The 12988-nt window shown below is 31.9% G+C and overlaps 1 protein-coding gene across 1 annotated transcript; it reads right to left on the bottom strand.

Moving 5' to 3' along the window:
- Window positions 1–1416: 1416 nt before the first annotated feature.
- On the bottom strand, window positions 1417–12272 carry LOC110999604 (chymotrypsinogen A). Its single transcript, XM_022268739.2, has 6 exons — window positions 11791–12272; window positions 6260–6404; window positions 4457–4554; window positions 3127–3267; window positions 2489–2591; window positions 1417–1806 (listed from the first exon to the last, which is right to left on the bottom strand). Exons 1-6 carry the CDS (start codon window positions 12235–12237, stop codon window positions 1637–1639), a joined length of 1104 nt encoding a protein of 367 aa, XP_022124431.2. The 5' UTR covers window positions 12238–12272; the 3' UTR covers window positions 1417–1636.
- Window positions 12273–12988: the final 716 nt, after the last annotated feature.

The raw sequence follows: 12988 nt of genomic DNA, 5'->3' as shown, positions 1-12988 counted from the left end.
ATTATTTCTTTTTTAGTCTCGTTCATTATTACTGACGATTGTGTTGGTGTTATATATCTTTCTCTATTCTCTGTCTTCGGCAAGCCGTAGAGGACCTTAACTTGGTCGTTCCAGCAAGTAGATGATCTGCCTAGGGAGGGTTACCTCTTAGTGCTGGTTCTTTAAAAAAATATCTCTTTTTTTATTTTATTTTTATTAGTAATATTATTCTTTTCATTATTGTTATTATGTATGATCATGTGTGTGTTTTGATAATTATGTAACGTATATGTCTATATATCTAAAGAAGTTCAGGTTCTATTGGTAACACACCGAAGAAATAAATTTCGATATCACGTGACTTTCAATACATGAGTCCGTAGTAGGGCCGTAATCCCGATTACTATGCATACCGCGCTATTTGCCTGCACTTGCGTAGTTATTCGACCTTCATATTTACATACAAATGAATTTCCGACGGTGCCCTGCCATAAGTTCGGAATGATTTATGTTCTAAGATAATTTAATATTGTTCCCGGAGCTATTTTATCAAAATTGTTTTAATGTCGCGTTCGAGCTAGATTTAAATTCGAGATAATTAATTGTTTACAGTTTTGCTCGTTTGCGAGTTGAGATAACAAAAGTTATTAAAGTATTAATTAAAACTGACTAATTATAACTGTATAAATGTTCTATAAGTCACGTATTGTAATTAAATGTTTTGTCCTCATCATTTTCGTAGTAAAGACTGTAGCAGTTGATTAGAAAACTCTTCAGCTCGTTTTAAGCGTTGAACCAATCCAAAAATTATGTCTCGTAAAAATACGAGAGTTTACAAAAGAAAAGATGTAGTCTAGTGCCTAATATAAAATGGAAGTAGGCGGGACACGTTGCTGCAAGATCGAAGATGGACAAAACAAGTCATATCACAGAAAGGACGCCGCAAAGATTACTCAAACGCGATGAGACAACGAACTTTCCAGAATTGCTAGCCATACTGACTCCAGGTGCTGGTGTAAGAGATAACTGGTATACCTTGGAAGATGCTTATGTCTTATTAACGCGAGATAGATATCATATAACGAGAGATTTTAACGTAGTTGATGCTCCATACTAAACCAAACACACGATCTACTCATCAATTACACGTATATATGATATATACAATACCAAGAAAACCATATTCAAGCTTAACCTGATAGGGTATTGTCCTTTAACCGATAATCCTAGATCTGCATGTCTGCATCAAATTCACTTAATTGCAGTTTATTGTACGTGAGTAACAGAATCTGTGATCAGAATATATGATCATTGGACGGTAATTAAATTTCTAGTGTTTGTTATTCATCTATCTATACTCATATTATAAAGATTTGAAATGAAATAAAATGAAATCGTTTATTTGCTAAGATAGTGGTACAATTAGATACAATTATTATAAATGTTTGAATGTTTGTAACGAAATGACTCAAAAACAATTTTTACAAGACCAATATCAATCAATATCTTAGGCAAGTACCAACATGATTTAGTGCTTGACATCGGAATACCAGTTTGAAACAGCTATTGTTTCACCAAAAATCGAACTCATATTCACTACCATTAAACAACAGAGGTGGTACAATTAAATTATATTTTACAAAAATAGTTTATTTTCTTAAAGATTATAAATCCAGTCGGTATATAGGTTGAGTGGTGTATAATGAAGGGGTTTGTTGAGACACAAGCTCTGGTTGAAGGGTTCGATATCCGTGCGAATACCGTGGAGGTACCAGCCACCTTGCTTCACCGCGTATACACCGCCAAAACTGGGACATACTGTGATATCTAAAAACATATTTGATTGTAAAATACATGGTTTTAATATATTTTTATAATCCTGATTGGCTTTAAAATAACTATGTATAGTTATTTTTGTTGTATGTCAGGAATAGTTTTGAATGGATTAAACCCGAAAAATAAAAATACATAGTTTTACAGTGCTTTGTATATCAAGTTTTAGAGTTGCAAGATAACACTGCCAGAGTGCTCGCAAGTGCGTTGCTGACCTTTTAGTTTGGAAATAGTTCCACGGGCATTTGGTTTCTCGACCAAAGTTGAACGACGAAGTGAATGTCAGGAAATATAACTATATAACTATAATAAACAGGTTAAATTTTAGGTCAAAAATTAAATTATTATAGGAAGAAAATAAGAGTCAAAATAAATAATGCAGCGTTAAGAAAAATAATTAAGGTAATGGATGTGGCAATAACAATGAATTTATCCACTTAGAAGGTGGATAGGCCAAATAAAAGCAGGTTGTACATGGCAGAGACTGGCACATTTCAGAGATGAATGGCGTGATTTGGAGGAAGTCATGCCAAAAAAGGGCACACTTATGCATACACTAGAAGAGGATGGAATGAAGTGGAAATGTGTTTAAATGTAATAGTGTATAAAGGCTATTATTATTATAAGTCAAGTTAAATACAAGTTTAGTGGAGGTCTCAAACGATATAAATCTTACCATTCCCGTAGACAGCACAAACGTCTTCCGCCAAGCACTGTTGACTCTTGTCTTTGTCAAAATGTATGGCCGTTAATTCTCCAGAAACCGCCCAACCTGTCGTCTGAAATTATTGTTCTTAGTTAAGGCTTTCTACAAGCTTACAGTAAGCTCACTAAATATAATATAATAAGACAGTTCAATAGAGAATACATTATTATTTTAAAGTTGCATTTATTATTTAATATTGCCAGCGTTTCTATTTATATATATTTAAATATTATTATAATTACTATAATAAACAAACATATAACATAACATAAACATATAACAAACAATAAATAAGCATGTCAGTAACCTCACGATGTTTTCCTCCACCGAACGAGCGAGTTTTCAATACGCACATAGAGATTTACAATCGAAATTACTACTTACAATCTTATACACAATAATAATTCAGAACGTATTAATTTCAAAATCTCTACACAGTGAACTTTTAATAAATAATAGTTTACACAGATTACATTAAATGTGTGACGATCTGTCTCTAGAGTTTGTCACTTTGACTTGAACCTAACAACTAAATAAATATATAAACTTATAATCTGTTGAACGTATACACCAAACTAATTAGGTAGATAAAAAATATTTTTACGTACGGCAGCATCAGTAAACTCCCGTCCATCACTCAGACAAGCGAAAGATATTGTCTGGGTTGTGTCTACTTCTTCTTCTGTCTTCAATGCCGCGATGTCATTCGTCGAGCTCGTGTAATTTTCATGTACTAGAACTTCTGATATCTGAAAACAATTGCATTAGCGATAAATAAATGCAAATCAGGGGTTGAACCAATGGAAATGATGGCAAAATTCTATAAATTTTCCACCGTAATCTCCAGATGTAAAGCCCCAGCGACTTTTTCTGTTATCAGTCCTCAAGAGAATACCTGCTGGATATAAATTTTGCGCTGATGAAGAGGTAATTGACGAAACTGAAGCCTATTGAGGCTAAAGACAAATTGAACTATAAAATCGATATGTTAGCTATAATCGTTGTAGAAGGCATATTGAATAATTAAAAAAAATACTATCAAAATATATTTTCTGTTAGACAACTAATTTTTCAACATGGTGCTCTTCGCAACCGTTGCGCCGGCTCCATCTTAAAAAAAATATATGTACTTATGTGTTTTTAAAACTTTTATTTTTCGCTTTATTCTACGTTTGTAAAAACACGACACTAACAATAGAAAAAAGATCTTTAAGTTTTATTACAGTGTATTATCTAGTTAAACAAAATTTACTCGCATCATTTTTCCCTAACGCGCCAAAAAAAGTATAACTTCAAAAATTAAATGTTTATATGTAAATCTGGCCGATTGACTCGTCTTGCCCTTCTCGGGTGATAATAATAATAAGTATTGTACTGTGTGGTCCCAAGGTTGCGACGGATGACGACAACGCTACCTACGGGTATTCTAACTAAATCGAAATTGAATAAAAAAGCATCGGGATATCAGCCGCTAACAAATTCGTTTAAGTATTGATACGCAAATCTTAAAAGAACAGCACTACAAATAAACTTGTGAGTCTTCTTTCGATATGAGAGTCTAGAAGGCGGAATCTCTTCATAATATAACGTAAACCTACAATTTACCATGTATTATATAAAGGCAAATATAGGTAGACAGACGGTAATTTAGAAATAATATATTACTTTCGCCGTATCATCTCGATAAACTCAATGCCATTAACTATTAAAAAAGGTATTTACTTCAGTGCTTAGTTTCATTGAGACGATTTTAATATTTCATTTATGACTATAAAACTACTCAGAAGTATGTATTTTTAATTATGTATTTAAATTAAGCAAGGATACAAATTACAGAGTCCAAATGGTTAAATATATTAAAATTCATGATAAGATAATGTAGGAAAAGAAGTGTGAGATTCTCGTTTATATGGACCAGATTAAAGGAGATTTACTTACTTTTAAAATTTTCTCATTTTCTTTCATATTTTGTAGAGAAGCCTTGCCCAATATTACAACGATGTCTTCAGCTCGTGTAAAATTCACACAGCGTGCAGCTGTAAAGTTTTATATTAAATTCTTTTAATCAATTAGTTGATTTTAATGCTGATCACTAGATGGCAGTTGTTGCCTTTGGAAGTCGGTGATTTTTTGTCTATGTACAATTTACATACTGGCGACGTATGTGAGGTAACGAAAACATTAATTTTTAGTTCAGCGTCATAAAATAAACTATTTGTCGGTCTGCTAACTTACGATATTTTTATCCAAACAAAAAACTTTAAACTCTGAAACTTACACCAGGCATTTGGGGTTAAGTTATCTTTTTAAAAGTTATCAACTTAAGTTATCTGTTGAACTTTAGTCTCAAGCGTAACGAGTTATATTGGAAAGAAAATTGAACACGCTGTAATTTTTCGTCGAGTTAAGACACAGTTTAATGCCGTCGACTGCATTCGAGGCGGTAATCACATTACCATCCGCTGCTAAAGCTTACCCACTGTGCGATTTAGAATAAAAACTAATAGTACTTGCTTTAAGGAATTTAGGCACTCCCGTCTGTAACAGTGCTTTTATTATTTGCTCATATAAGGCTTTTCAGTTGTTAAGTGTTTAACGCAACACAAGGAGATTTGCAGCCTTATGGCAAACGGTAAGTCGGAACGATTTGGATATATCTGCAATGGCAGCTGGTTCCATAAAGTGGTGGTGCACCAGGTGCGAATTCAAATTGCAGTTCTGATACACCTTATATAACTATTCTAATTCTTCATATACTGAATTTCTGTAGTTTTCAATAGCTATATAGCGTAGTAGGTAAACTTCCTTATTCTTGCCAGGCGCTAAAATAAAAAATACTTCCTCCAACGTCGCTTTATTTTTCCGGGTTGACATTTTCATTTTTTTAAAAGTACTTGCGAGTCGGGAGGGCAGAAGCATTTTTTGCCCGCATTTGTTTTATTTGAGTTATAGTCGTGACGTCATTTACCGAGCAATAATGAGTGAAAGATATTTCTTTTGCATTTTTCTTGTCCTAAAGCCGGATGACATGTACTTTCAGTATGCAAATTGTGACACTTTTATAACTAACTAGCTTGTCCCAACTTTGCAAGACTATTTTTCATTTTCTAAATTGTTTTCGTATTCTTATTTCTATATTAATATTATAAAAAGAAAAAAAAAATGGATTTATAAAAGTATTTCTTTGGCAGTGGCGGTAAGACAGATTAAGTTATACAATTGTTTTAGAAAAGAAATATGATTTTTTTTAATCACAGGCTTTAGTGACACACTCACAAATACACACCCGTATTCTCTCTGTAAACATTATTGTTTAGCCTGTAAATATCTTAATTGCGTTTCGGTTTACAATTTATTTTATCTTTTAAATAAATAAATAATATTTATATAGAAATGAGAATACGATACCTGGCTTTTAGAGAGTCTACATTAAATAACATGGTCACCAACATAGACTCCGATTAGAAAGTCCAGACTTCAGGAATGTAATTAAGTACATAGTTCCTTCTTTGGCGCCTATCGGTTTGGAAATACTCTAAGTTTTTGACAGTTGACAGTGGCAGTAAGACTATTCTATAAACAAATGTTTTGACATTTCACCGATGACATAAACATACAGACACACAACAGTAAAAAAATTAACTTGAATGTTCTTAATATCCTCACAGTGCAGACGAGCAGTTGCAATTGTATTCTTTGTACAGGTTACACGATAAAGCTATTGTAAAAGTCGAATAATACCTGTTACAATAATATTGGTGGATAAAAGAGCGCCGTCGCAGTAATATTGGAACTGATTGGTCCCATTCTTTACAAATATAGCGGCAATCCAGCTGAACACTCCTGTGACGTCATCAGTTGTTCCCAAAGGACACGAGTCGTTGTACTAAAAGTTAGAAAATTATTATCACTTTTACACTTTTAAACATAAATGGGCTTATATTTCTTAAAGTGAAGATGGTAAATTTTTTATTGTACGTCACGAAGATGTGCAGCGTTGTCGAAGAAAAGGGAGAGAGCGATTGAGACCGAATAAGAGAGAGTAAGAAAGGGAGATCGAGAAAAATACATACTATTGATTGATGTATTTGTTTAGAACATATTAGAATTTTAGATGGCAATGTACTTTGTTTTTTTTTGAGGCAGAGCTCATCTGATATTAAGTGATACTCATGGATACTTTCAATGCCAGAGGGCTCGAGAGTGCGTTGCCGACCTTTTAACAATTGAAACGCTCTTTTGCCGAACTTCGGAAATACTTTAGAGAACCTTGGTGGAACGCGGCAAAAACTGACTTAAAAAAAGCTCAAGAAACTTTTGAATAGTATTCATGTTGATCGATTTGAAACTATTACGACGTTAAAAGCGGTTTTCTTTTATAATATGCAATTTATTTATCCGAAATGATCAAAGATATATTATGTACAGCGGAACAAAAGTTTTTTCCTCTAATTATTACTCAGCCTTGAGAGATCGTGAGAGGAACATTGTTTCCTTCGAGAATTGTAAACTACGGATGCGGTATTTATTATATTATTTTTACAGGTCAAACGGACAGGAGTTGATTGTTAATTGATACCGCCGCCCATGGAGAATCGCCATGCTAAAAGATAATTGATACTGAAAATTGGTTTGAAAATATTTCAATGGGTACCTAGGTCGTTCCGCATACAGCGCGACCAAAATATAAATTTATGTTAATAAAATGATAATGTTAATAAAAGACAATACTATAAATTTATTTTTTATAATCCCAATTAAGAAAACATAATTATACCGTTCCGCACCGGGTGTCACCTTTCTTGGGGTGACCCGGTCTCTCAACTTTAAAAACAATGTAAATCTAAAATTTCTTTATCAGGGATTCCTCCATTAGCACTAGTTCAGCTCTGTGGAGTAGTTCAGTTATGTAGAATTCGGGGGTTCCCGCAAAAGAGCCTGACGCTATCGTGGGGGATTCCCCGTCACATACTCGCGATTATTATTACGATATTTTAATGAATGTCCATGTCCTTTATCATATAAAGTTTGCTTTTTACTTTCGACGGGATGACACTACCAACTTCCGCACCGTGTTTTACCCAAGGTAGCCACTGATTATACGAAATAAGATTATATTTTTATCAATTGTTCTGTTTTGCACGTGTTTGTTCAAATATATTTTGATTTTACCGTGCCTTTATATAATTAATATGAAATTTTCATGTTAATTTGTATATCACGCATTGTGCCTATATTATAATTAATCAGAATGTACCACTTTTTTTGAAATAAACGTGACATTTGTTTATTTTCTATCATTAAATTAATAAAAAAATGGTATACAAAGTGTACTGTACTTAGACATCAATTAATTACACGGAACAACAACTTTTACCGCCAATTAATTAAAAAATATGAAAAGAAAAAGAAATGCCTTAACACCTCATCTATTTTTACGAGTTTGTAAGTCTGCATCCTTTGTTAACGTGATTGATGTAGTGGGTCGCGTGTTGCCAACTATCAGCAACTGGCATTGTTACGGGGTTACCATTTAACTCAAACTTTACCCTGTTTGCGAAGGGGAAAATAAAAGGTTCATTATATCAGTAGGGCTTCAACATAGTTGTTTTTAAATAGGTATTCACATGGCCTTGAGACTCCTTCTTCTCCTTCGTGCCATCTATCATCCATCATCAAGACTTGTGTCTATGGCCAGGTTGCTTTCATTTGGTTTGAAAAAGTAAAGATTTTAAACAAAATTTGGTAGAAAGTCGTTTCTACTATTGAAATTTGGTAGAAAGAGATTTGAAGAATCTCGTATTTTTGGTGGCTCAGAAATTACAAAGAAGAAGTATCCACTGACTAGATGTAGTGAGGCGTATTCTGCGAGCCTTCCACTTATATTTTATTCTTCTGACTGCACCAAAGGCTATATTTCTAAGTTAGGAAGTGACACTTACACGGTGGAGGACAACTTGAGAAAAATTGGTGGATTCCAAAAATTTACGACGCGTATCAGGCACAGAAGTAGTTCTTACGACAACAACATTTTTGTTTGACTATTACAAATCAGTAACCTGTACCAAACTGTAAATATAATATATATTGCCGCGTATCTCCCTAGTCGTTTAACACGAATGTATATGATTTCAATTAATGTATATTTTTAGTATAAATATTAGAGTTGGATACAGTCCCTGGACACAATGGTAGAGGAGTAGACTGAGAACGACTGTACCAAACTAAATACTTTATACTACATGTTAAAAATAATTCTATTAACCCTGTGCTGTAATAATTCCGTTTTCATTCAGCCCATATCAATCAGAGTAAAAAATTGTGACCATTAATTTGAAAAAGAGCGAACACTTTGAAACCCCTCGCCGCAAACAGATATACATATATACCGATGAATAGTGCGATTTTTCATTCTACTAAAATCAATGATATAGTTTAAGAGTTAGATGAGCATCCGTACATGTTTTTTTACTGCTTGAATCGTTGTTTATCGTCGTCTTATCCGGTTTTAATGATATATTCTGTGTAACCAAAATAAAACAATAATATGTTCTGGCATCTTGCTAAGTTCTGATCGGCCAAATCACAACTTAGCAAGTCTACGGAAAGAAGCTTACTGACTGGCCCACATGGTGTTTCTTGTATAACAAGAAACATGTACTCTAATAAAATTTAAAATATTAAAAAATAAACCCTTATTATACTATATTAGGCCAGTATTTTATTTATAATCATTTGACTTTTATTACTATTACTACAAACACAATCAAAAATCAAACGCCAAAAAACTAACACCGCTTAACTTCACAATAGTTAATATAAGAACCAAATACATACATATATTTATTATTTTTTATACTGAAGACATATAAACACTTTTACGATTAAAATCTCGCTCTTAAGCTACAAAATAAACACATCGTTATGACGGGACGTATTCACGTCACTGAAATATCGCTTGACAGATCTATTAATGACCTTTGTTGAGGTTTAAAACAAACGTGCAATAGAAAATGAATTTATGAATCCTGGTCTTCCATTTATGGTTAGGTTAGAACACTGCAATGGATTAAATTACACTTCGGAATGAGAATAATCGAGTGAATGCTGCACAGTTCTAGTTAAAACTTATAAGTATTTTTAATTGGCAATATTTTTATTATACCTACTGTTAACAGGCTAAACTATATTAAGGATAACCAATAAAAATAAAAACCTCTCCAGAGTCATTAAAGGCTTTAACCATGTTATCTTTCACGGGTGATTATTGACTAGACATAAAAACAACTACTTGTAATTTCATTGCTAAGTTGTTTAAATTCATGTTCGGTTTGAGTTATATAAAATGAATTCAATTTGAAGGCGTTCAACGAGGCCATTTTCTAGACAAATTTCCTTAAAGGGCTTTGATATTGCCAAAACTGCTTTATTTTGTAAAAGAAGTTTAAAATTTTTAACTAAATACCAGTTTTTTTCTGTCTGTAGATGAATAATATTGTTATAGGTACAAAAGGGAAATGTAAAGAATTACAAATCTCTTGATGTTTTTGTTCTTACTTTATGTCGCAAAACCAACGACAAACTTTAAATAGAAACTATTTTAAAGTAGCATACTGAATACTTTTTAGATGCTAATATTAAAACATGAAAGACGTAATTAAAATGTGAAAAGCAAATTGAAATAACTTACATAAGTTTTTGTTTCATTAGCTATTAAGGTCACTGCGTGAGAAATTGTATTTATAACTTGGGATTCTGTTGATGTAACATATTCATTTGTTGTATCTTTGTACAAGTCTATGTAATCAATTATTGGATAATCTGTAGAATTGTCCTCATTATCATAATCTATATCTATAATATTGTCGATTTCAAAAATTGGATCAAAGCTCTTCCGTTCCTTCTCCAAGCTATCGTCAGAAATTAAATTTGTTTCTGTCGTTAAGTGATCGTTTATGTTATGAACGGTATTGGTAATATTTATAGATTCTTCATCATAATCCAAATTTAAATTGCTATCGTCGATAATAAATGATTTAACAAAAATGGCTGTTCTATCACTTTTATTAAACGATTGATATTCTAAATCCAAATCAGTGTCACCTTTAATCTCATCTTTTAAGAAACCGGAAACACCTGATAAAATTGTATTAATATTTTCACTACTAAAGTCTATAACATCACTTTGAACTTCACTTGGCTGAAAATAATCAACTTTAAAGAAGCTATTCACGAACGTATTAAGACAGTCGTAGTATGTATCACACTCACAATATATTCCACACATTTGAATGAAAAATAAAATAATTTGTAGGTTCATTTTGACGTGAGTACATAGAGCATGATCACGAACAAATGCAGTACAATTATAAATTTATAATAATTAAATTTAGTATTGTGGAGGTAAGTAATGACCTCACCTTGGGAACTCGTGGTGAGCCTGACTTTGATGGATGGTTCGCACAATGGGTGGATAATAGGCCATTTTAGTAGTAATCGACGAGCTTACAAGAATTATTGTTGCCTTGACGTATTTGTGTTTGAAATCTAGGTTACTTAGAGAAAGTGGATTTGTTAACAATGGGTGCGGGAGCATATTTGTTACTGTCATCTTTGTTAAGCTTTTATATAAAACATTTGTGTAATGCATACTTTATATTTCTTATGCAATATTTTATTTTGTAAACTTTGAGTGTAATATTTCTATTTTATATTGATACTATTTAAAATTAAATTATTCATAAAAGTCTGTACTAAAATCGCATTTATTCCGATAAGATTTGTATGTAAATAAAAACATGTTGATTTTGGGTCTATTAAATTTTTCGAGATTTCATTTAAATGTCGTATAACTAATATGAGGTAATAATAGAGTTATTTACCTGTACGGAAGGAATTATATATAAATTTAACTGCGTATGTATCTGAATTATTTAAATTTATTAATGAAGTAGTGTTTATAACGATTAATTAAGCATAAAACATAATATATATATATATATATATATATATATATATATATATATATATATATATATATATTTAAAAATGCAAAGTTGAAGCCTTTAGCATTTTGGCAGTGTTTTTAACTCAAACATACAGTTTTTATTCATTTAAAAGAGGCATTTGGGCAAGAGGCCCATATCTGATAAGTCGTACTGCCGCTCATGGATATGTTCTTTGCCAGAAGGATCACTAAAGCGATGCTAGCCTTTTAAGTAGCGGTACCCTATTATGTATGAATTATATAAACATAAAATTCTAAAACTTACTTTTAGTGAATCGTTTTCGACGTCCATATCAGTAGTTAACTTATCTTCACCAATTGATTGCATCATTTCCATTGTAGTCACCTCGAATTCGAAAATATAATCAACCACACCTATTTTTTGTATTTGAACATTATCAAACTCAATCTCCACTCTTCGCTTATCTCTATTCTTCTCCACATCCTCTAAACTAAAATAGTCTGTGCTTTCTTCTATAGTCGTGTCTAAAATATACTCTGTGGTAGCATCTTCCGTCGTTTCTTCATAATACGTTACATTTAGTTCTGTTATTGTTGGAATTCGTTTTATCGTTATATTAGCGTTGATATAGTTATAAACATCTGGCCAATATCGGATACTGTATATTGAAATAGACAATATAAATATTATAACAGCAATTATTAACAAAATTAACAGCTGTATAATTAATTTTGTCACAGATAATTTCATTTTGCGTGTTGCTAATTTTGATTTTGATTCGGTACTGTGCGTATCATGCAATGTGTAATAGATAGAACAATTGGTGATTTGTGGCATTATAAGAGCCTTATTTGGAGAAGTTAATAAATGGCAGACAATTCAGGGTTATATCGACACTTCCCATAAATAAGAACATTCTTTATGATCCCATTGCTGACTGAGGTTATGGCTTAATGAAAGGTCAGAGACATAATCCTATAAGCTGGCTTATGGCTACGTGAATATTGATAGTTGAAGTGATTTATAACAGGAGTAAAATAATTTAAAAAATTAAGAAAGAAAAATAATAATAGACAAAATACTTTTCCTAACTAAGAATAAGAATATTTTTATAACAAATCGATCTAAATGTCTTCTTTCTTAAAAATAACTTATTATTACATATCATGCGTTGGTGTTGTATGAGGGTATGTTAAGTGTGTAGGTTTATGTTTTAAATGCCGAAAAGATTATACTATGCAATGCTACTATACGTTATATAGGCGTTAAATAACTCAAAACTCATATTTTAATTTAATATTAGTACCTGGATGGCCGAGCTTTGCTCGGTATTTTTATTTTTTTATAAATTGTGTTTTTGGAAATTATATATAAGTACGAATTACATACTAATAAAATAATGAAATATAAACATAATAGATTATATATGCTGGAATAGCTTTAGTGTTGTTGTGTCGTTAAAGCAATTTTTAAAAAAATAGTATTATTATTCGCCGATGGA

The sequence above is a fragment of the Pieris rapae genome, chromosome 18 (genome assembly GCF_905147795.1).
Source record: "Pieris rapae chromosome 18, ilPieRapa1.1, whole genome shotgun sequence".
Taxonomy (NCBI): domain Eukaryota; kingdom Metazoa; phylum Arthropoda; class Insecta; order Lepidoptera; family Pieridae; genus Pieris; species Pieris rapae.
The sequence above is the reverse complement of the archived record's forward strand: the minus strand, read 5'-3'. Positions and strand labels throughout refer to the sequence as shown.